Raw genomic sequence first — 24,356 nt, forward strand, 5'->3', positions numbered from 1 at the left:
TGTATGTTGTAAATTTATCATATTAATGTTGAAATGGTGAGGGTGGGCCTTTCAAGTGTTGTTGTTATCCCTGTGCTGCTGCTGTAACTGAAGCCTGTTGTTTGGCAGAAGTAAAATCATCCGCACCATCAAATTTACCTATCTTCTTCACTGGGTGATCCAGCCCATTCTCGGATGCACTAGTAGGATTGTCAGGAAATTCCCCCATTTCAGTATCATTAGACCCAGTACCAGTGGTATTGTCAGAGTCTTGAGTCAGAGGGAGCTCGTCCATGTCGGCATTCCCATCAGCACCTTGCTTTTGAACAGTGGTTTGGCTATCAGCACCACCTTGTTCACCACTGTGGACCACACCTTGGCCATCACCTTGGCCATCACCTTGATTGTTACCTGGAACAACACCAGAATCACCACCACCGGGAGAACCACCACCAGCAGTATCACCACCAGGAGTACCAGAACCAGCACCAGCACCAGCAGCTACTGGAGGAGTTTTGGAGACCTTGGGAGCGGCTTTCTTCTTACCAGATGATGCACCGGTCTTTGCCTCCTGAGACCGTTTTCGGGGCTTCGAAACAGCCTTACTGTCTACCGCACGGACTTTGTTCGGACTTGTATTAGGGCACAGTTGTACTCCACATGACCATATTCATCACAGTGGTAGCACTGGATCCACTTCTTGTATTCAGGGCAATCCGCCCTACAATGATCGGCACTATGACAGATACGGCAAAAGTTGGGCACCTTGTCCCATTGCAGCAGAACCATTCGCTGATTGGCTGAACGAAGATCCCAGATCATCACTCGGCTGAGTTTCTCCAGGTGTCGATGACCAGGGCAGGGCTTGTCTTCGGGGTGCAATTAATCACAGGCATAGTCAGGGGAGGAAGGCACAGTAAGGTTAAGCGTAGCATAACCTTCACCCTGGAAGATGCCATTAGTTCTTGAGATGCCATGATCCAGGACATCACCATAACGGGAGAGACGAGTCGCCATTTCCTCCTTGAGTTGCAAAGCTGGCAAGAAGGGGAAATTCTGCAATGTCAACTTGACAATGGTGGCATCGCCAGGGTAGGATGGAAAACCTCTCAAATAGATACCATCTTCCAGGGTAATGCCGTCGTTGATGAGTGTGGTGCGTCCTACACACTCAGGCAGCCACATTGTCTCGAGGAAAGCATGGCCAAGGTAATGTCTTGGTTTGCTACGGTAACCAAGAAAGTCTTCATAAAGTCCAGAGTTGGTTGTAGCTTCATTGAACTTGGGAAGGGCCTTGTTCAATAGATTACGATCTTTGACAGGTGTCAGATCGATGAAAACCGAATCCTCCTCGATACTCTTGAGGAATGGACGTATGACAGCCATAGGTCCTGAAGAGGCCTCTCCATTGATGGCCTGTTGAGATGCCTCTGCCTCCGTAACTGGTCGTTGGATGAGCGTAGTAGGATTGAAAGAAACAATGGATTGCTGTTGCTTGTTGTTGCCTTTGCGTTTTGAGCCGACTACATGAGTTCACAGCAGTGGGGTCTCAGCGTCGGGTTGCGAGGGAGAATGATGTATATGACTAGTGTCAAACATATTCACCATTGTCAAATTTACAAAATAGATTGATCGTAAAATAGTTCGGTCAAAACTTTTAAAAGATGTCAGATATAATCAAGTTTGAACACGAAAATACACACTGCACAAATTCAAATTAGATTGCCGCAGGTACGGCTGCTAAGGCAGAAGACTGAGACCAAATCTACTGGCCGTGACGTCGGATAGCGTGCCGCCTCGTTCTTTACCATACGCCTTTTTTTTTCCTTTTTGCAAGACGCGTTTAGCATCAGACCATATTCGTTCTGGAAACCATTTGATTGATAATAACATTCTAGCTTCCGATAACCTTGTATTGTACTGTTGGAAGAACTTGATACTACTTCTTTGAAGTGGAATATATTAGGTACCATTCGATAACGAACACTGGAAAGCGTAGAATTAACACTAATAATTGAGTTTGTTTATTAGATTTAGTAATTTTTTTCTTGTTTGAGTGAGTGCTGCTACTATTACTTCTCTGCAATCTCTGCTGCCTGCTTCTTTGGTTCATCATGTCTGGTGATTGCTTCTTATTTGATCTTTTCTGGTCTCTGCTGGTTTCATTCGTTCTTTGGTCTTTGTCTGGTCTCTGGTGTTGCTGCTGCTGCTGCTGCTAATATGGTCTTTCCTGGTCTACTATCTTTGGTGCATGCTTGTCTTCTGGTTTATCTCTGGTGGTTGCCTATCCTTTGATCTATCTGTAGTTATGGTAGGTGGTAAGTATTATTTTTTTCTTCTGGTCGCAATGATAAAAGACTTCTTTGAACGTTTGTATTATTGCTTCCTTTCTCATGATATTGCATTCATGATGTTTCCTTTGTTGCGCTTTGTTGCGTTTTCTTTTTCTTTTGCTGGTTGTGTTTCCTCTGTGGCTTCACATGAAACAATATTAGTCATTATGTTGTATTGCAAACTTATAATACCACTGTTGCTTTTGCAGCTGTTGTGCGTGTTTGTGTTGCTTTACATCCGACTATTACTGCCATGCACGCTGCTCATGTATGCATTTTTGTTGCAACAACAACGAGCTCTTTTAAACATCTTTGATGTTGCATTTATGATATTCCTTTCTTTGACCCACTTTGTGTGAGTAATTTTTTTTGTCTACATACTACTATACTCCTATAGTAATATGTTCTTTTCTTCTTTCGTTTATTATTATTATGTTTCTTTTGAAGCATACCTTTTTTTACGTTGTTGTGGATGTGCCTATCGCTGAAGCTCAACAAGACTTTATCCGAGGCTAGAAGGTAGATAGGCCGCCTCCACTTGGTTATCGCTACTTACTTTAGTGATGATTGAGAGTCTCAATGCCAGAATTTAAAAGCTAGGTGGTGTAAGTAAGGCATGCTCTAGCACCTGGGGGAAATTTGATGATAGCATCTGCTATACTGCTGTATAGCGGAGCTTAAATTTTTGCCTCACATCAAAACAGGGGGAATCCCTCGCAAAAATTTTTTTAGGTCAGCGGAGTTTTCAAGCAATTTGATTGGCTGACGGATTGAAAGAGAAAAGGTCTATAACTAGTTGATTTTCTGTCGGTTTGCTATTTAATAAGATATTGTCTTTTGTAATAATAAAAGCTTAATAAAATGGAAATAAAAGTGCATAATCATACTTGCTGTATTCACACATATAGCTGTTTCTAAATCATAATATCGTAGACTGAATTCAGTAATATATTATGCACAACATATGGAGCATATGTAAATGAACGGTATTGTTGCATACAAGCATGCATCTTAGGGGACATTCACTTTCTCGTCAAGCCACTTTTTGCAGTGTAGCAACTGTTTAGAATAACGAAATATAGACAGAGTAAATACAATTAAAACTAAATATATTTATTAAGTTATTCCAAGATTGAATGAGGATCAAAACTAATGTAGATTTCAAAGGTATTTATAGTTGTTTAACAATGCCGCAGCCATAGGACCTTGATCTTGAATGGGGGATAATTGTATAAACATTGAACCAGTTAACGAGAATGTGCTGCATAAGAGCTCATGAGCCACCAGCCAAGGATAAACAACAAAGACGATTTAGGATAGAATGTTCTTCCTAATTGTTATGAAATAGCCATCCAAACGCAACTTGATTGAAAACCGAAATTCATCAAATAGCACTCATTCAAATTCATGCTCTATTTGGATCTATTAATAAAAGCGCTCAAATGTACATCTATATCAACAACCATTTAAACATACTAAAGTAAAGATACAAGCTTATATCGCACATCGTGTGAATGAATCACTCCTGATCAAAGTGTATTCAATCGCACCCATGATTGTCGTAAAAAGAGATGTTATCTTTATCCAAATAAAATCAAATCAATAACAAGCATATTCAAATATGACAACTATGCCCTGCTGCCATAGTTGCACAATATCCCAGATAAAGGATTCCATACTTCAATAACAAACATCATCACACTTTAAACCATCAAGGTTACATTAAACCATGCTATGACGATAGCTCACCCAAGCCCATCAAGGTTACTCAAATCGACCCTTATAGCCAGTGCTCTTGCATTGATTACCACTTTAAATCAAACATCAGCAACATTTGCCAGATATCGCAATAGCCTTTCTAATGATGACAATAAATAATTAGGATGCTGGTTGAATGGCAATCATGAGTTTGAAAGAACTACCGCTTTGCCTGAATACTTTCTTTTGCTTTTGTTGAGCATTTTCATATCTAACAACGCCGGTCAGCCTGACTCACCTCCAAAATATACGCGATCGCAACGTCCTAATCATGATTTACAGCATTTGAACATGACATGTAGGTAGTAAGCATTTCATTGATTCGTCTAAAAGGGACTATTGCCACTGGCTGAAAAGCTATTTCGGTATGTGGCGAGGGTGTTTTTAAAATTTGTATCAGAATTTTCGTTTGACAGTTTGAGTCAAGCTCATGTTTAAATAAAACAGTTAGAGTAACCTTACTATTCTAAATTGCATAAATTTGTTGAAGCATTTAATGTAAGATATCACAGCAACATATTTTCACAATACGGAAACAGTAATAGATAGATTTAGAAAAGAAGGGCATCTTTGGAGGTGAAATTCCCTTGAGTTCATCTGGATAAACTGTAGAGTACCTCACCATTTTTTTTTTTTTTTTTTTTTTTTTTTGAGCCTGAATCGTTGATCAACAACCACCAATTCCACAACCACGATCAGAGCAAAGGTGCTGTATTGGCAACAGTCCGTCGATGCGATACAATAGAGGGACTGTCCCTCAAGTGCCCTGTCACATCAAACTATGCTTCTTCCTGATTTGAATATAGACGCCTAGAAGATTGGGTTGACTCAGCCCAAATGTCCTGCAGAAAATCATTTAATCATAATTCAGAAATTAGCACATGAAAAGTTTATTTCGCTTGGCAAAAAAAAAATCCAAAAATAGATAAATTATGTCTGAATGATTTGACATGATGGATCAAAGATTTAGAATATCGCTATATGTATTGCTGTGAGCGGTCATGTCTGCATTGAGACAGAATCAAGGAGTAGCAAATAAACAAGCAAATCAGCAAACAAAACAAACGACATTTAAATATCAAATTGTATGAAATGTCAATAAATATAAGTCCTTTATACCCTTAAGTTTATTTTCTGTTTGGTCTCAATCTTGTTCACCATATAAGTAGTATTGATTGTAATAGCTACTTAACGTGAACGAACCCATAATGGTTGAATAAGCGTATTATATCTAGAGCACGGATAATTTACATCCCGTTATCTCACTCTCTCAACAATATGTAACGAGATTCGATCCATGGACTCATCGACAATAGTGGCATATTAAACGTAGCGCCAGCATGATTGAATAGATGTTGAATGCCAGATTTTCGAAATTCCATAATTTCATCGCTCGTTCAAAAACAACATCTTCTGGAGAATTCCAATATATGAGTCAAATCAAGCAGCACAATATTCTCATCCAGCGGGGTATCTTTTATATACCCCCCTCCCCCATCTCCTCTAGACACCTTCCTTCTCTCTTTTGCACTACAAAAACAACAACTGAAAGGGCAACATGACTACTTCAATCACCCTCCCCTCTGCTTCTGACTTCCATCTTCATCTTCGCCAAGGTGATATGATGCGCATGGTCACCCCCAAGGTTGAAGAAGGTGGTGTCTCACTTGCTTATATCATGGTAAGGATGTGTATAAGCTGTTGCGGCAAATCACTAATTAAAATCTGATGACAGCCTAACTTGCAGCCTCCTATCAAAAACACTGAGCAATCCATGGCATACAAGGCAGAATTGGAGGCTCTTGCTCCCAATGTCACCTTCTACATGACCCTCTACTTGTCTCCTGAACTCACACCTGAGGAAGTTCGTAAAGCTGCCAAGGCCGGTGTTGCAGGCGTCAAATCATACCCTCGTGGTGTCACCACCAACAGTGACAATGGTATCGAAAATTATGAAGTATACTACCCCGTTTTCAAGGCCATGGAAGAAGAGGGTCTTGTGCTGAACTTGCATGGTGAGTGTCCTAGTGATAACAACAAGGACATTTGTGTCATGAACGCTGAGGAAAAGTTCTTGCCTGAGCTCGAAAAGCTTCACAATGCTTTCCCCAACTTGAAGATCGTCTTGGAACACGCTACATCCAAGGCTGCTGTTGATATGGTCAAGCGTTTGGGTGATAATGTTGGTTGCAGTATCACTGTTCATCATCTTCAATTGATTGTAGATGACTGGGCTGGCCAAGCTCATCACTTTTGTAAGCCTGTTGCTAAATACCCTCATGATCGTGAAGCTTTAAGAGAAATCGTCAAATCAGGACATCCTCGCTTCTTCTTGGGTACTGATTCTGCTCCTCATCCTATCGCTGCCAAGGAAGGTGCTCGATCCAATGCTGGTGTCTTCACTACACCTCTCGTTCTTCCTTACCTTGCCAAGATCTTTGAAGAGATTGGTTGTTTGGATCGTCTCGAAAACTTTGCTTGTCATTTCGGTAGAAAGTTCTATGGTCTCTCTCAGAAGCCTGGATTTGAGGATAGAAAGGTGACCTTGGTCAAGGAAGCCAACGTTGTTGTCCCTCAAGAGTACCAGATCTCTGCTACTAATGCTGAATTAGGTACTGTTGTGCCTTTCTACGCCAACAGAGATATTGGATGGAAGATTGCTTCCAACTTTGTTTAAGTGTATGTTATAAATAAATCAAAAACCTTGTAAATGAACTGTGTGTGCCAGCTTTTCAACCGAATCCTTGATTACTCTCAAGCCAGATAATTTATTTACATGTAATAACATCATCTAGAGCAGCAAGGTTCTCTTCTTTTTCAAATGGACACCCAAGGACTGGTCATCCACTTCGTCTTCATGATCTTCCATGCCATTAACCTCCTTTTTATGACTGTAGTACTTCATAAATGCATCCATATCCTGCTCAAAACGTTGATCTTGAATGCTCTTGCGAATAGAGGCCATAAACTTCTCTAATTGATACACGTTGTGGCTCATCAGTAAAAGAGGAGCCAACATTTCATGTGCATTGAGCAAGTGGTGAATATAGGCTTTGGTGTGAGGTCGAGAACATGCTTCGCATCCACATGTTGTGTCGAGAGGTTCAAATGTATGAGCCAATTGACTGTCCCAGAGGTTGATTGTCTTGGGTTGCTCTGTTGATCCAGCAATGTCCTTCAGTTCCTCTCCAAATTTGAATGAAATAGCACGGCCCTTTTCTGTCACCTTGTATGCATATGTTCCATCAAACAAATCAATCCCGTTTGCAACACCTAGCAAGATACTCTCAGGGGATGCTAAACCATATGCAATTCTGGGTTTATCCGTGGGCAAATTGTCGGTCGACGCCTTGACATGCTTATTCAACTGATTCTTGTCCAAACCGAGCACATTTACAATGAAGCCTGTGCGCTCTAGGTGAATAAATGCGCCCATTTACATCCATCATCCAAAACGTCTTACCTTGAACATCTCTCTCGGCAGTTTCTTTGGCAGAACGAGCACGCTCCTCAACATCAGTGTGACCCATGACAGGAGCAAAAACTGGAATCTCTAATTCCTTATAGTGATCATCGTAAGAAAAAAAAATCGGATCAGAATACACTAATCAATCGTACCTTTGATTTCTTTAAATTTTCATCCAACCAGCGTAATGATCTATCGACGGATTTCTTGATGCGCTTTGTCTTTGCTTCCATATCAGTAATTGTATCAGCCATGGAGGCTACTACATCAGGGCGATAAACGCTCATGGCTTCAGCCCAGTTGTCAGGAGTAACTTGACGAACACCGCCGTGAGTTTCAACAGAAAGATACTTGTCAGTATTGAATGAGATGGGTGACAATCTAAGAGGATCACGAACATCGCAGTAAATCAAAGCCTCCTAATACTTCAAACATCAGTGATTTGGTGCTCGAAGCACTGCAAGTAACATGAAGTTTACCTCGAGATTGACGTACTTGTGGATGCCATGAGGATATTTTAAAGAGGAGGGATCCCTCTGCTCCAAACTATACAACATTGAATTAAGAAAAAAAAAGCAACATGTTGAGGGTAAGTCCATATATTTACAACTGCTCCAGAGAGATTTGTACAATTTCGATTGGTAATAAGGACAAATTGTCTTTGATGAGGTGAGGCACTGAACCTCGAAGCGTGTAAGTCATACATCCAGGTGTTTGGATCGTCTTATTTTTCTTTACAAATTGCAATGCTCCACGACGGAGTAAGTTGCTTTCTGCCTGTAACTTGAAATTGACTGCACTGCTGGCCATTTTTTGCATACGTTTGGTAAGAAAACAAGAAAAAAAAAGTATCAATAGAAATAAGGTGGTGGCTTTTGGATTGAAATTGAGACAATTGCCTGTAGGCTGAGTTCATATCTAAATGTGTAGTAGATTTGACAGGTTGCTTTGATTGCCATGGCAACCGCTCGTGTACAAGTTTTAGAATATGCTTTTGTTTTTATTTGATTCGCATTTCATCTTTATATACATGTGGCAAATGGAAACAGGGAAGCGTTATTTTTTTACAGCATATTGGAGGTCAATGATTTCTTTGAACGCCTTTTGCGTAGAGTTCCATTTGCTACCTTCTCCTGACGTGTCACTCTTCTGGACCGCATTTCAGCATGACGATTGCGATACGAGTCCACAGCTCGTTGAATGAGGCCCCTTCTTCCAAATAGTTGGTCCTTGTTGAGCCAGCAGAGTTTCCAACCTAATTGATTACAGGTAGTTTCGTAATCCCAACGATTGCCATCATATTCAGACTTATTGACATTGGCTCTTGGGTAAATCTTTACCACTGTTACTAATGATTACATTCATTTACACACACTAAAGACATCTTACCGCATTTTGAATTCGGAAATCCATGGTTATATCATCTATATTTACATTATCTATATCCGTGCGTACAGTGTACTCCTTGACTAGACGGTCATGCGAGTACAAAAATGTAATGTGTTCAATGCCATCAATGATCTTGGAGATGGGTTCATGTGCTGTCAAACTAACGACAGAGGCAACAGAGGGATGCGAAGACGCTCTTCGTCCATAGGTACGCTGAGGGTGATGTGTGTCTGTTGTAGAACTTCTGCGACGAGTATCTTGATCGAATGGAGGCATCTTTTTAGAATGAGCTGGCAAGCTATTGCGTGCTGGAAAGTAATTTGACATTGGCGGTGTCACCAGCCCACTGTTTGGTGTTGATAAAGCTGTATTTACCATTGAAGGAGGCGCAGAATTAAAGCCGTTCGTTATGTCTGTAAAGTTACCATGATATGAAAAGTTGTTCATTGGAATGACATGGTTGTAGTTGCTGCTATGCATTGGAAAGTTACCATTGTCGTTTTGTTGACTGTTGTCATTATTCAGGAAGGAGATATCTGAAGGATATTGTAATGGCTGTTGGTGTGGCTGTGGTTGCATTGCCATGTCCCACGCTTCTGTTTTAATTCGCGTTGACGTGACATTGGGGTTCCAATCATTCATCATGAGCGTAGAATCTAAAGGATGTGGAGTAGATGCGGGTGGAGATGGCTCTTTCGAGTTGTTTCCAGATGTGGCAGTGCTGCTAAAGATGGTTTTCGTGGCAGCATTGGAAGCGAGTGGCCAGATGGCTGAATTCACAAGCGATTCAACATCTAAATCAGCAGTATCGGAGGCAGCAGATAGTGCATTGTAGTTTATGATGCTATCAGCATTTGAATTTCTTCTGCTATTGTTGACACTTTGTGTGACATATGATTCCTCCAAAATATCAGAGGGCCTCCTCTGTTGTTGCTGTTGTTGTTGTCGTAATACAATGGGGTGCTCGGCATTTGGTAGGACAGACGCTTTCATTTTTTTGGAATGCTAGATTAAATAAAGAGGTCGAAGACAAGAAAAGCGAAAAAGATCAAGCCATTCGATGGATTAAGCACCGCGTTGTGTTAAAAAACAATGTCCCCAATACAAACCTGTTTTTGATAAAATGTGAACCATTGAAACCGGAATTCAATTGTCATGAGACATGAGGTATCGATGCGCAATCTTGGGCTCGTTTACCTAGTTTTTGGTAGTCCAATGCGCCGAGCTTCTGACTCGGAGGAAATGCCAACATTCAACTGCTTGAGGGGCTTTCAATGTGTTATTCTGAAATGTACATGAACGCAAATCATGTCATTGTCATTTCATAGTGCTATCAAATTTCGGAGTATATTCAATACAAGCACCCAAATCTCGATGCTGCTATCTATTCGCTCTATATTCAATGTTATAAATAGACTCTTGTAAACAGATACACAGGCTAAAATGGGAAAACTTATACCATTTGCAGAGTGTGTGGTCCCAGCAGAAGCACTACCACAAAGAAGAATGCAATTGAAATGTCACCAAGACGACGAATAAGCCGTGGTACGTCATGAATTCTGGATCTCCCAAGAATAGATCATCCAATTCTAATTTTATACTATGTCCAAAATACACACATTGCAGCGGAGACGCTACAACAGATGAATATATCGCCAAGAGACAAGGTGTAACACAATTATTTATTGCCGCCATAACGAAAAGGGTATAAATATCCACAAATGTAGATTTAAATGGACCTCATATTCTTTCATTTCGTTCATTTATTCTACTCTGAAAGAGAATCAAACAAGATGCAAATCAAGACATTCGCCCTTTCAGCCGCAATCGCCCAAGTTGCTACTCTTGCCTTAGCCGACACCTCCTCCAATTACTGGCAATCGTTCACTTCTCAAATTAATCCCAAGAACATCTCCATTCCCTCCATTGAGCAAACCTCATCCATTGACCCCACTCAAGAGTGCACCTACTATAGCCCTGATGCCTCATTGTTTTCGTTCAACGCTTCTGAATGGCCCTCTATCTGGGAAGTAGCCACCACCAATGGCATGAATGAGTCTGCCGAGTTCCTCAGTGTGTACAACTCGATTGACTGGACCAAGGCACCCAACATTTCTGTCCGTACTCTCAACGCCCAAGGCAATCTGGATACCACTGGTTATGACACTGCTACTGACCCTGATTGTTGGTGGACAGCCACCACGTGTACCTCTCCCAAGATTGCTGATATCAATGATGATATCTCAAGATGTCCTGAACCCGAGACCTGGGGTTTGACCTACGATGATGGACCCAACTGTTCTCACAACGCCTTTTATGATTACCTTCAAGAGCAGAAATTGAAGGCCTCCATGTTTTATATCGGTTCCAATGTTGTTGACTGGCCATACGGTGCTATGCGCGGTGTTGTTGATGGTCATCATATTGCATCCCACACATGGTCTCACCCCCAAATGACTACCAAGACCAACCAAGAGGTCCTTACTGAATTCTACTATACTCAAAAGGCCATTAAGCTCGCTACTGGTTTGACCCCTCGTTACTGGCGTCCTCCTTATGGTGATATCGATGATCGTGTTCGTTGGATTGCCTCTCAATTGGGTTTAACTGCTGTTATTTGGAATCTCGATACTGATGATTGGTCTGCTGGTGTTACTACTACTGTTGCAGCTGTTGAACAAAGTTATTCCGATTATATTGCTATGGGTACCAACGGTACTTTTGCCAACAGTGGTAACATTGTCTTGACCCATGAAATTAACAACACAACTATGAGCATGGCTGTTGAGAACTTGCCCAAGATCATCTCTGCTTACAAGCAAGTCATTGATGTCGCTACCTGTTACAACATTTCTCATCCTTACTTTGAAGACTATGAATGGACCAATGTCTTGAACGGCACCAATGCTGCTTCTTCTGCCAGTGGACCTGCTGCCAGTGGAGCTGCTGCTACCGCTTCTAGAGGAGCTATCACTCCTGCTGCTCAAGTCAACGCTTCTACCAGCGGCGCCATGTCTGTTCTCCCCAACCTTGCCATGATTTCTGCCTTCATTGCCACCTTGTTATTTTAATCAAATATCGACATATATCACCTTTCCCGTCATACTTTATAGTAATAAAATAATATATTTCTCAACACCTAATTAGCTTTTGTTCTGTCTTACCTTCTATATACAACTTATTTGCCTATATTTGATAATTTAAAAATTCTGGGTCCGTGTGCCTGTTCTAGTCTTTATATTGCTCCTATCACCATGAAATGAGATGTGTTCCGCATGTTTTTTAGCCTCCTTGAATTGACGAATTAATGTTGGGTTGATAAAAGTGGTTTAGTGTGGGCCTTAATTTAGACCATGTAGAAATACAATACAGAAAATAAGAAAAAGGATCGTATAAAGTTAATAGTTCCTAATTGAGGCATTATATCATGAAATTGCACGTGGAACACGCTTCCCACTTCAACATTGATCGACATAAAGATTAAAAAGAGGCAGCTACACGTGTAAACAGTTTTTGCAAATCACTACTAAAGGATCTGCCAAGATATTACGTTACTTCCAGGCAAACTCCTAGAAATTGTCTTTTTATTTTTAGAAGGGAAGGGGTCTTTATTCCTGTATGTGAAACTAGCTAAACTTTAACAACTCCTATTGTTATACAAAATGGACGACCTGGTGTTATAAATCCATAACATGAGGTGATCAGTGACAACTCGGAAAATCAAAAGCAATGCCATCTCAGGGAACTGCCACAGCAAACAGACATTTCGCCTTTGGACAGCATGCTAAAATGCAGGCGCCATTCGTAGATGCCAAGATGGTACATCAATTAAATGAGCACGTTTTATTGAAAATGTTAGTAAGCATTCATTTCACAGCAATGAGAATAGTTCAATTAAAAAAGGTTATGTTGTTTATTCGGTATTGTATGAATCATTATAAGCTATAGATGAAGCAACGTTATCTAAGACAGGTTAGCTTTGTTGGACAAAATGTATTGCTCCAAAGTCTCTGGCTCTCGGCCAATCAAGATGGAAATTCCAAGAGAGATGGTAGTAGTTGGGGGCACAGTTGGGATGCTAGCTGCCAAGTTGTAGGCAGCACCATGAGGGAACATGCCAGTTTTCATCAACTGGTCATACTTGCTGGAAGCGCTCACCTTTTGATAGCGAATAGGACGTCCCAACACGCGAGAGGTAATAGAAGAGCGCTCATCGAGGCTAACAACATCTCCAATCAGCTCATAAACAAGGTCACCATGCTTATTGATATCTTCAGACAAGACAGCAGCAGCAACAGCACCAATGTCGTTAGGCGAGATCCACCCTTGGGTCTCGTTTGCATTAACCGTATCGTACATCACACCATCAGGAGAGGGTCTCTCAAAAGTCAAGATGTTGGACATGAATCTACCAGGTCGAAGCACCACCAATGCACCACGGTTAGGTATATTCAAGATACCTTGTTCAGCGTCACGATGAATAGTACCAACATACCCTGATCTCCATGATTCACCAGCTGTGATGGAAGAGATGTCCAGGATTTGCTTAATTCCAGCAGCGTAGGCAAGCTTTGCAATGGTTATCTTTTTTTCAACAAAGTCTTCAAAGTTGCTATACAGCAAGAAGAGACGAGTGTGGCCACTCAAGCCCTCCTTGAGAGGAGCCAAATCAGCGAGATCACCTTGAATGACATTAATAAGAGGGTTTTCTGAGAACAGCTCAGTCACCTTGGAGGGATTTCTTGCGTACAAAGTGACAGAGATGTTTCTTGAAATAAGGTCCTGTACCGTTTTGGATCCTGAATTGCCTGTACCACCAATGATAAAGATACGTTCAGTAGTTGAGTTGGTCATTTTGAAAGTTTTATAATATTATTGATAAAAGTAAGGACCATCTCAGGATTTTGATTTCATTTATATATGCATTTCGCGGGCAAATTCAACGGATGAAATCAATGCAATACTTGCCGATATGGGATCTACTGATTTTGCACAAATGCTAAGGTGGTAGCATTGATATAAACACAACGGATATATTTGATGCCGTGCACCCGTTGTAACATGTGGCCTGCCGCAAAAGTGCATTTTAGTGTACACGCTGCGGTAAATTGTGCCTTTTTGCTCATGATTGCTGCTATTACATTAAATCTGTTACGAAATGTCTCTGATGTGCATACATTAACCTAGCCAATCGGCACTTGGCATATTATCCCGTTCCGCTCTCTGCCATTTTGAATGATCAGGTCCATCATTCTTTAATGATAAACATCATTTTTTGTAGTAATAATGAGGTGGTTCTCTACAACAGTAAAGCAGAGCTTCTCTTTCATATCAGAGTATATAAATTTCAACAGTCGAGTAATATATATTGCGAGTATGTCTCAAAGTATCAGGTGAGTTGTGTATATGTACTAGATCAGTTACATCTATCAGCGAGTACCTAGGAGCGTCATGATATATGTGTGACAGAATAAGGCTGAAGATTGAAATGTAGCTACACGTAAGTCCATGTCATAGCAAAGTAAAATGGCCGAAAGAAGGAATATTCATCACATATACATCAATAGTATGGCTTGTACCCACAGTCAATCCAGATATTGTTTTCTCACACCGGGATATCTAAGACACTGTAATCGCACTCGCGCTCAAGTATAATAGTCTCATTATTCAGGGCTCGTGCACCGATTGGAGTGGTTTCCTTCTTCAAATAAGACTGCTGAAAGCTATTTAAAGATTGAACTGTTGAAGCCTAATTAAGAAAAGTATACTTTTGTTATATGAAACGAGTGTTTATGCTTCGGATGGCTCTCTACCTTCGCTTTGCTTTGGTGAGAATCAACCTGCGCAGCGGTATCTTACGTTACTAATTGCCCTTGCGCATCTTATCAGAATACAGCTACTTTCATTTTGACCCTCCACATACACATGAAAACCCTTCATATTATCTGTGGATCTGGTTCTTATGTGATGCTCTGCATTCATATACACGTAGCTACTTCATATACGAGTAAGCAGCATACTGGTATTTCCCCTTTTTAGCTCTTAGTGTCCCTGATACAGCAAAATCTGAGTGCATGTGAGCTGCATTTTCTTGCGTTCAAGGCTGTTTTAGATCGTCAGAATAACACCAAACAGTTGCTCTCATCTGGCACTTACTTCCTGACACTTTTTGCTCAACTTTTTAAGGACCAAAAAAACATGACCAAAAATCGACCATAAAGCATGAGGTACCCCTCATGGTTTTCATCGAAAATCAAACGATCGCATTTTTCACCTTGATAATGAAGACTTTTACTATGGTATATCTTGAATCAAAATGTTTCTATCAATCCAAAGCAACCTCTGAAATCATCTTTGTGGGACTTTGATATGTAAAATTTCGACATTTTGGCCAGAAACCTCTTTTTATATTTTTACAAATCATTCAATAAGTATATTAAAAACATCTATATAACTTGGTACCATTGGAAGCGCCTTGAAAAGTACTCCAGGAAAGCTTAAGGAAGCATGGGGTGATTATCATACTTCACTTAGTCGAATCTGCAAAAATAGCTCGATCGAGTCCAGGATCATCAAAATTTGTCCAATCTGGAACAGACTATGATTCTGGGGTTGAATTAATTTTGGCTGGTAGGGCCAGCTGGAAAACTCATGCCCTTTTCATAAGGCAATACAGTAGTAAATGCCCTTGAAGCGTATAGAAAGTAGGTGGCAGGTCATAGCACTATCGTTTATGATGCTATTTTATTGCCTTCTATATCGTTCATAATGATATTTTATTGCATTCTATATTTAATAACGTTAGTCTGGACATTGACGATGCATGGGTTGCATAAAATGTCTGCAGTAAGTAGTGAAATCTCTGAGACTCCGAGCCGTCGTTCAAAGAAAACGTTGGTAGCATTGAGCAGAGGAAAGAGGGTAGAAATAATAGTGGTTTTTATTGATTGATTGTAAAATCATTATTCTCACGAGCCTTTCAGCACTTCGGGTGGTTTCCTGACCTACGCTTCGCTTCGGTGGAAACCAACCTACGTTCAAACGGCTCGCGCTGCCGCGGGCCTTTGGCTAATATCCCAAAATTAATATAGCTAAAATGTTAGAAGAGGAACCCTGATTGTTGATTGATATATAATCACTAATCATATGAGTGTTTATGCTTCGGATGGTTCTCACCGAAGCGTAGCGAAGGTAGAGAACCAACCTGCGCAGCGGCAGCTCGTGCTACTGATTTCTCTTGCGTATTTTATCAAAATACTGCTACTTTCATTTTGACCCTCCACTTACACATAGCAACCCTTCATATTATCTGTGGATCTGATTCTTATGTGATGTTCTACATCCATATACACGTAGCTACTTCATATACGGGCAAGCAGCATACTGGTATTCCCACTTTTTAGTCCTTAGTGTCCCTAATACAGCAAAATATGAGTGCATTTGAGCTGAATTTTCTTGCGTTCAAGGCCGTTTTAGATCGTCAGAATAGCCCCAAATGGTTGCTTTCATCTGGCAGTTACTTTCTGACACTTTTGCTCAACTTTTTAAGGACCAAAAAAACATGGTCAAAAATCGACCAAAAAGCATGAGGTATCCCTCATGGTTTTCATCGAAAATCAAACGATCGCATTTTTCATCTTGATAATGGAGACTTTTACTATGGTATATCTTGAATCAAAATGTTTCTATCAATCCAAAGCAACCTCTGAAATCATCTTTGTGGGACTTTGATATGTAAAATTTCGACATTTTGGCCATAAACCTCTTTTCATATGTTTACAAATCATTCAATAAGTATATTAAAAACATCTATATAACTTGGTACCATTGGAAGCGCCTTGAAAAGTACTCCAGGAAAGCTTAAGGAAGCATGGGGTGATTATCATACTTCACTTAGTCGAATCTGCAAAAATAGCTCGATCGAGTCCAAAATTATCAAAATATGTCCAATCTGGAACAGACTATGATTCTGGGTTTGAATTAATTTTGGCTGGTAGGGCCAGCTGGAAAACTCATGCCCTTTTCATAAGGCAATACAGTAGTAAATGCCCTTGAAGCGTATAGAAAGTAGGTGGCAGGTCATAGCACTATCGTTTATGATGCTATTTTATTGCATTCTATATCGTTCATAATGACATCGTCCTGCATTCTATATTTAATAACGTTAGTCTGGACATTGACAATGCATGGGTTGCATAAAATGTCTGCAGTAAGTAATGAAATCTCTGAGGCTCTGAGACGTCACTCAAATAAAACACTGACAGCATTGAGCAGAGGAAAGAGGGTAGAAATAATAGTGGTTTTTATTGATTGATTGTAAAATCATTATTCTCATATGAGCCAGGTCTGATAGATGCCTTGAAACTCAGGTTCCATATTAGGATTGTAAAGTGCAAAAGGACTGAACATTTATTATGTTATGATGATATGAGCCAGGTCTAATAGATGCCTTGAAACTCAGGTTCCATATTAGGATTGTAAAGTGCAAAAGGACTGAACATTTATTATGTTATGATATGAGCCAGGACAGATAGATGCCTTGAAACTCAGGTTCCATATTAGGATTGTAAAGTGCAAAAGTACTGAACATTTATTATGTTATGATATGAGCCAGGACAGATAGATGCCTTGAAACTCAGGTTCCATATTAGGATTGTAAAGTGCAAAAGTACTGAACATTTATTATGTTATGATATGAGCCAGGTCTGATAGATGCCTTGAAACTCAGGTTCCATATTAGGATTGTAAAGTGCAAAAGGACTGAATCCTTTATTATGTTATGATGATATTAATTCAAAATGTTTCTATCAATCCAAAGCAACCTCTGAAGCTCTGTTTGTGCGACCCTTGTATGGAAGATTTTGACATATTCGTCAAAAACCACATTTCATATTTTCATATATTACTCAATAAGCTTATTCAAGATACCCATTTTAATTAACACCACTGGATGCGCCTTGAAACATACTCTAGAAACGCATTAGAAAGTATGGGATGTTCATCACGATTTATATAGTCGAATCTAGTGAAATATTTACTAGAGTCGATTTTGATTAGATTTTGACCAATCCAGAACGAAATATATCGAGCGGAAATTCAATTGATTTTAGCTGGCAAAATCAATGATGCCTTATCACATCATGAAAGCAGTGTATACGTTTTTGAAGTTTCTGAGATGAAGTTTACGGATCGAAGAGCTGGATAGTTTAGTTTGATTAGTTTGGCCTCTTTTTTTTTTGTATATAGTAGGTTCAATTGTTGAAAAGTGCCCATCTATTCAATATTCTACATGTCGGGTGTGGACCACCATAGCAATTACTACATTTGGGTGTTCAAGGATCCTTTGTTTGCATAATCAAACGCTAATCCATAGAGTGCAGTGAAATCCAGTAATGATCTCCATACGTAATAGTGGTTTTATGTATACAAAAATAGCTTTTGATAATTGTATTTGCCATTGGGTGGCGCAAGTTTCAGTTGCCCTGATTGACCTCTATTAAATACAATACCCCTTAATTTGGTCTTTTTTATATTTGGTTCATAGTTTATCATGTTTACCATTCCTCTCTTTTCTCTCTCTTTTTCTTTTTTTATACTGTTCCATACATACAATGGTCCCTCCATTCATTGAAGTACTAGCCATCTACCTACTTGGAGGCCTCACCTTTATACCCATCACGTTTCTTTTGGTATACTTTGTGTCACCCGCTATCAAAACAACAACGCAAGACCAGGCACCCACTGTCCACAATACCACTACTACCACCAATGCATACGCACAAAACGGCAAAAAAGGTTGGATTAGACTCACCAAAACATACAAACCCAAGGAATCAGAATCCAATGTCGCAGTGCTTTTATCCTATGTCCAAGGCGTAGGCGTCAAACGTCAAAAGGAGCATGTATACGCTGAACTCAAGTGCGGCGCCTTATTCATATATGAAACGAATCAGACAGACGATGAATGCAAAATCATCATTCCAGTCCATAATTACAATATCACCATGTACAATCCTGATAAACAGCAACAGCACGATCATGACATGTTTAGTAAATCAACGTGGCTGAAATTAACGCCTAAACCAGATGTGATTGACATGGACAGCAGCCAAGTACTCATACCCCATCACCATGAGGGTTCTTCCTCTTCCCCCTATCTGACCACGCATAATGAGCTCTTTATCACATGTGCTCGTCCTGTCGACAAGGAGGATTGGTATTTTGGACTGCTGGCAGCTACTCAGATGATGGCAGAATCTTCCTCGCATGTTGAGATGATGGATATGACACATTTTGATTCATCCGCTATGCAGACATTGATTTCTACTGTGCAACAAGATGCTGAATACCGTGAGGTACAATGGTTGAATGCCATCTTGGGCAGGCTCTTTTTAGGTCTCTATAAGACGGATGCTATGCGGCGCTATTTACAAGACAAGATCTCCAAGAAGGCCAAGAAGATCAAGCGACCTGGTTTTCTAGGAGACATTGTTGTTCAAAGTGTGGATATTGGGGACTCGATTCCTTACGTGACACAGCCCAAGTTGCTTTCCTTGACGCCGGAGGGAGATCTTGAAGCGGAAGCTACGATCCATTATGCAGGTGGACTCCGTGTGGTGATACAGACTGATTTCACGTGGACTTATTCGTCGCTGATGAAGCCATTTCGGGTGCCTTTGGTGTTGTCTGTCATGCTAAAGAAGTTGTCTGGTAAATTCCTAGTCAAGGTCAAGCCTCCACCTACAAATCGCTGCTGGATTGGGTTCTATGAGATGCCAGACATGGAGTGGGAAATTCAACCCATTGTCTCTGATAAACAAATCCGTCTCTCTATGGTCGCCAATGCTATTCAGTCAAAAATTCGTGAGTTTATTGTGGATAACATCGTCTTGCCGAATATGGATGATTTCCCATTCTGCCCTTCAGGTGGCCATGGTGGGATATTTGGAGAGCGTGTGCCAAAACCAAGCTCACCGAAATCAACCATGCCTTCCACGCCCAGCAACAGAAACATGGATGTGGATATGCTAGGCAACAAAGTCAACAAGACGGTGGTCCCTCCCAAGGTAGTTGTAACGCAGCAGGCAGAGCAAGATAGTCTGACAGTGCCAGCATCGATCAAGACACCTGCACGTAGAGCAACAGTAGGCAATCTGGATGTATCCAACAGCTTAAAAGCAGAAAACATGCAAAGCGCCCACAGAGCCAGAGGTTATTCAAACCCCAATATCCGCCGTATGAGTAGCAGTAGCAGTAGCAGTAGCAGTAGCAGCAGCAACAGCGGCGAGGATAGTATTCATGAGGAAGCATCACCAGCTATGGTTGTGTCATCGCCAATCATTGCTAGTGCCATGACAACAGGCCGAAGAATGGCATCCAACATGGGGTTCAGAAAGAGACAGTCTACACCAACAACCGCAGTACCTTCATTGGCATCTGTGCCATCTGAGGAAAAGGATCAAGGAGAGCAACCATCATCCAATGCCGATACCAACGCGACCATCACTGTGAAAAATGTCCAGACAGAATCAATCCTTGACGCCGACGCTATTTCTCTTGCTTCCTTGTCTACTTCCGCTGTGAAATCAGGCACCAATCTACTAACGAAGTTCAGCAATGTCAGCAAAGGAGCTAAACTCAACATTAATACCAACAAGAAGCTATACACCATGGCAGGTAATCTGTTCAACAAAAAGAAAGTATCTCAAGAAATGCGTGATGAGCGCAATAGAGAACTACTGGAATCACACAATCGCAAAATGATGAACCTGTTTTTAAACAATGAGCCAGCCATCATCGCCAAGCAGCAGCAACAGCAACCACCGCCCTTACCGCCTAGGCCTGGTAGCAAGACATGCTCAAGCCCATCATCCAGCTCTTCATCATCAGAGGATGAGGCTACAACGACAACACCCACATCCATAGACTATATACCAAAACAGGAGGATGCGATAACAACAACATCCATTTTGATTCAAGAATACCAATCATCTTTACAATAAATAATTTCTTTATTTATCAAATACGTATTTGTCTTTTTAAATTAGGTGCAGCCTGAGGAACTGGCCATGACACAGCATCAATTGGCATGTATCGCTTTGAGTACCATTGCTGGTTGGTTTTTGCTAGCGCTGTGACAGTCACAGGATGATATATAAGTGGTGTACAGGTGGTTGTTGGCGGCGGTGATGAGGGTGCATGGTTGTGCTGCTCTTGTTCGAATTCGTTCAATGCTTGCTCGATAGCAGAACTAACGTCAATGGAGGATATAGACGGTTTTGATAATGTGCGCATGGTAGCAGCTTCCTTTTGGTATTGCGCTTGTAGTGTCTGCGTATGGTCCGTGTGTGCTGTGTTCAATTGGGCAATGTGATCTGCATGGTCTCTTTGTAGTTGCTTGCGAGTAGCTTGTTGCTGCTGAATGCATTGCTCTTTGTGCTGTAATTCCCTTTGATATTGACCTAGTTTTCTTTTAAAATCGGCTTCTCTTGACTATAGTGATGAATGGGTATCATGGAAATGGAATCGTCTGCTATCGTAATCGTTAAATTACCTCGAGTTGTGATTGTAATTCTTTAATGGTATCTGTGTACGACACATGCTGATCAAGCGTGGTCTTTACATCAAGCGAGTCCACCACATCCATGCTGAGACTCTGTCAAGCAGTGTTAACAAAACAGAGCAGATCATATCATTCATGACATACCTCTATCTCTGCTGTGATGGCCTTTAGTTTGCTCTGCAGCACGGCCTTGCGTTGTCGTTCTTGCTGTATCTCTGTCTGTAGAGCCAATTGCTGCTTGAGCTTTAATATAGCATTGCTCTGTTTCTGCACGAGCAATTCGTCGTCTAGTTTCTGCGGGTAATACAGGTGGAGGTGATGAGCACGCACTGTATATGCAAGCCATGGGCATTAATGTACCTTTTGCCTCCATGTCTCAAGGTCCTCTTTCAGTCGAGTGATGGGAGATTTGTGAATGTTTTTGTTCATTTTGTTGGTAGTAGTAAGGGAAGAAAGAAGAGGTGGAGATTTTTTATGGCTGTGCTCTGATCTGATATACGGCTTATTATAGTTTCTCGCTTCCTGTGCCATACGAAAGCAAGTTGTCGAAAACAAGCTACTTTTGTTGTTGTTTTTCTTTTGATCCAATTTGGCAGGTGTTACCACCGCTTTGTTCACCTTTTTGTTGTGTCGTTGCTGTGAGGTAATTGGCATCGGAATACGCGATTTGTTTTTGTTGCGGTGAGCAGACAACATTTCATTTATTAACGTAAGGAATGACTAAAGAGAGACAAAGAGAGAGAGAGAGAGAGAGAGAGAGAAAGAAAGAGAAAAAAAAAAAAGAGAATTATTTATATTAAAGAATTCTTGCTTGTTTCAGGGACAACAGGATTAGATAATAGAAACTATGCAGGCAGGAATGAAGAAGCAACAGGTATGTAGGTGTTCAGGAGTCGACTATATGCCATGACTCAATGCTTCTTCCTCGCCTTCTTCAAGCATGGCCATCGCACCGAGATGGCCCAGAGCCGCAGATCTTTCAAACCATACGGCCGCATCTTCTGTGGATGTCTCACTGATGCCAATCCTGTTATCCACGTACATACCCACCAGGAAATAAGCTTTCGCGATTGTCCATCTGTCAGCCAATTGACACGATGCAGCTTTGCGTGCCCAGAGATAGGCTTCACGGTCAGATTGCGGAAGAATACCAGCGGATCCGGTCAAGTACCAGCTGGACAGTGCTAATGCTGCATCCGCATTGCCTTGCTCTGCAGCCCGCGTATACCAATAAATAGAGAGTGCATCGTCTACTTGCACCAAACCATAGCCGCCCATCTCGTACAATTCGCCCAGCTTGACCTGACTTGGAAGGTATTCCATGTGTGCTGATGTATGCAAGAGCTCCAAGGCATACGAGCTATCTGCAATGGTATGTTCAGCAAACTCTTCAGAGAACTGAAACATAGCTAAAGCGTACATGGCATGTGGGTTCTGAGCACTTGCTAAAGCAGCAGCACGTTGTAACCACGCAAGCGCTTCCTTCATATTGATCGTCTGTCCACAGTAGCCTCGCATCAAGATAATAGCCAACTTGTACATACTGGCAACATGGGATTGAGTAGCTGCTTTGCGATAAAACGACATGGCGCGGCCATAGTCCTTGCGTGTACCAATGCCAATCTCGTAGCACACGCCTGCGCGATACGTAGACTCAAGGTGGTTCTGTTTGGAGGCATGAATATACAATGAAAAGGCCCTTTCTCTGTCCAGCGGGAGCCCTAGACCACCAACACCGTAGCAATTAGCAAGCAAGAACTGAGCATCGCCGTCTGTGCCTAGACCCATGCCGCCTCCACCCAGCGCAAGACGCTTCAAGATCTTTTGAGCCTCCAGCACCAGCACCTGATCTAGCATGAGGTCCTTCTTTTTCAGTCTACGTAACTCTTGCTGTCTGTACCGAGTGTTGACAGGCGGCGTACCTGGAATAGGCGATTCTGTTACATGCTCTGTCTCTTCATCACGACATGCTGCATCCATCAAGGTGCGACATAAATCAAGCTGCTTGCGTCTATCTCTGGTGGCTCTGGCTTGCTTTCTCAGTTGATGCACTTGCTCTACTGTGCGAGGTGACGGCCATGCGTCGGCTTGTTGCTGCTCATGCTCTGATGTGTCGGTGGTAGATGATGTAATGAAGCTACTACTGCCGCTACTAGTGGGTAAACTAGAACGATTTGATCTACTGCCATGTTGTTGAGAAAATCGAAGCCTAAGAGACGGAGATTGACTCGTACCAAGGATGGAGCTATGAGATGAAAGCAACTTTTCGGTTATATGTTTAGTATGTGTATCGGATGCTCGTGTCGACGTGTATCGCTGCAAACTAGGCATGCTCTGAAAAACCCATAATCCAGGCGCGTTTTGTCGATAAATACCAGAATATTCATCAAAGTACCATTGATGGCTCATGAAATTCGTGCGCTCACGATATTCAGTGTTGATGGTATCCTTCAAATCCACGGTGCGGTTGGGATAGTCCTCTTCTAGACTGAGTCTTTCCTTGACTTGATCGTCCTTGGGAGGAGGAGAGGGTGGTGCTGATAGACTATCGTATTCAACTGGTGCCAGTGGTTTATTAAATCGAATCTGGTTGACGGCGTGCATGAGCTCTTCCTCTTTTCGCAATCTATCTTCTTCCTGCTTGATGGCTTCCAAGACCTTTTCAATAAGTTCTGGCAATGGCTTTTCATGGATACCGTTCAGAGGTGTTTCTGTGGATGCTGTCTCTAGTACTGCTACTGCTGCTGATTTTGCTGATTTAGTCACTACTGGATCAGATGCTGGTGGAGGTGTTATGATGGGAGCCATGTTGTTGAGAGGAAACAAGCAAAAGAGACATGCTATCATGCAAATCACAACAGTCAACTGA

The 24,356-nt window shown here is 41.4% G+C and overlaps 10 protein-coding genes across 10 annotated transcripts; 3 read left to right on the forward strand and 7 right to left on the reverse strand.

The window, feature by feature from the left end:
* Positions 1-64: 64 nt before the first annotated feature.
* On the reverse strand, positions 65-801 carry ATC70_004801 (uncharacterized protein; the record flags this gene model as incomplete). The annotated part of the gene is made up of 2 exons (XM_064824101.1): positions 65-588; positions 645-801. The coding sequence occupies 2 exons, from the start codon at positions 799-801 to the stop codon at positions 65-67; spliced, it is 681 nt and encodes a 226-aa protein (XP_064677037.1).
* Positions 802-861: 60 nt separating this feature from the next.
* Positions 862-1,587, reverse strand: ATC70_004802 (uncharacterized protein; the record flags this gene model as incomplete). The annotated part of the gene is made up of 2 exons (XM_064824102.1): positions 862-1,502; positions 1,566-1,587. 2 exons carry the CDS (start codon positions 1,585-1,587, stop codon positions 862-864), a joined length of 663 nt encoding a protein of 220 aa, XP_064677038.1.
* Positions 1,588-5,628: 4,041 nt separating this feature from the next.
* ATC70_004803 (uncharacterized protein) lies at positions 5,629-6,747 on the forward strand (the record flags this gene model as incomplete). The annotated part of the gene is made up of 2 exons (XM_064824103.1): positions 5,629-5,751; positions 5,806-6,747. The coding sequence occupies 2 exons, from the start codon at positions 5,629-5,631 to the stop codon at positions 6,745-6,747; spliced, it is 1,065 nt and encodes a 354-aa protein (XP_064677039.1).
* Positions 6,748-6,861: 114 nt separating this feature from the next.
* Positions 6,862-8,346, reverse strand: HGT20_10 (Bifunctional purine biosynthesis protein PurH; the record flags this gene model as incomplete). The annotated part of the gene is made up of 5 exons (XM_064824104.1): positions 6,862-7,475; positions 7,534-7,630; positions 7,689-7,955; positions 8,016-8,082; positions 8,144-8,346. 5 exons carry the CDS (start codon positions 8,344-8,346, stop codon positions 6,862-6,864), a joined length of 1,248 nt encoding a protein of 415 aa, XP_064677040.1.
* A 254-nt stretch (positions 8,347-8,600) lies between these two features.
* Positions 8,601-9,918, reverse strand: ATC70_004805 (uncharacterized protein; the record flags this gene model as incomplete). The annotated part of the gene is made up of 2 exons (XM_064824105.1): positions 8,601-8,870; positions 8,926-9,918. 2 exons carry the CDS (start codon positions 9,916-9,918, stop codon positions 8,601-8,603), a joined length of 1,263 nt encoding a protein of 420 aa, XP_064677041.1.
* Positions 9,919-10,718: 800 nt separating this feature from the next.
* Positions 10,719-11,996, forward strand: HGT20_11 (Bifunctional purine biosynthesis protein PurH; the record flags this gene model as incomplete). The annotated part of the gene is made up of 1 exon (XM_064824106.1): positions 10,719-11,996. One exon carries the CDS (start codon positions 10,719-10,721, stop codon positions 11,994-11,996), a length of 1,278 nt encoding a protein of 425 aa, XP_064677042.1.
* An 892-nt stretch (positions 11,997-12,888) lies between these two features.
* On the reverse strand, positions 12,889-13,779 carry ATC70_004807 (uncharacterized protein; the record flags this gene model as incomplete). The annotated part of the gene is made up of 1 exon (XM_064824107.1): positions 12,889-13,779. The coding sequence occupies one exon, from the start codon at positions 13,777-13,779 to the stop codon at positions 12,889-12,891; it is 891 nt and encodes a 296-aa protein (XP_064677043.1).
* A 4,757-nt stretch (positions 13,780-18,536) lies between these two features.
* ubp10 (Ubiquitin carboxyl-terminal hydrolase 10) lies at positions 18,537-20,927 on the forward strand (the record flags this gene model as incomplete). The annotated part of the gene is made up of 1 exon (XM_064824108.1): positions 18,537-20,927. The coding sequence occupies one exon, from the start codon at positions 18,537-18,539 to the stop codon at positions 20,925-20,927; it is 2,391 nt and encodes a 796-aa protein (XP_064677044.1).
* A 16-nt stretch (positions 20,928-20,943) lies between these two features.
* On the reverse strand, positions 20,944-22,183 carry ATC70_004809 (uncharacterized protein; the record flags this gene model as incomplete). The annotated part of the gene is made up of 4 exons (XM_064824109.1): positions 20,944-21,417; positions 21,479-21,580; positions 21,632-21,781; positions 21,848-22,183. 4 exons carry the CDS (start codon positions 22,181-22,183, stop codon positions 20,944-20,946), a joined length of 1,062 nt encoding a protein of 353 aa, XP_064677045.1.
* A 201-nt stretch (positions 22,184-22,384) lies between these two features.
* On the reverse strand, positions 22,385-24,295 carry ATC70_004810 (uncharacterized protein; the record flags this gene model as incomplete). Its single annotated transcript, XM_064824110.1, has 1 exon — positions 22,385-24,295. The coding sequence occupies one exon, from the start codon at positions 24,293-24,295 to the stop codon at positions 22,385-22,387; it is 1,911 nt and encodes a 636-aa protein (XP_064677046.1).
* Positions 24,296-24,356: the final 61 nt, after the last annotated feature.

The sequence above is a fragment of the Mucor velutinosus genome, assembly GCF_035048745.1.
Source record: "Mucor velutinosus strain NIH1002 chromosome Unknown tig00001542, whole genome shotgun sequence".
NCBI lineage: Eukaryota > Fungi > Mucoromycota > Mucoromycetes > Mucorales > Mucoraceae > Mucor > Mucor velutinosus.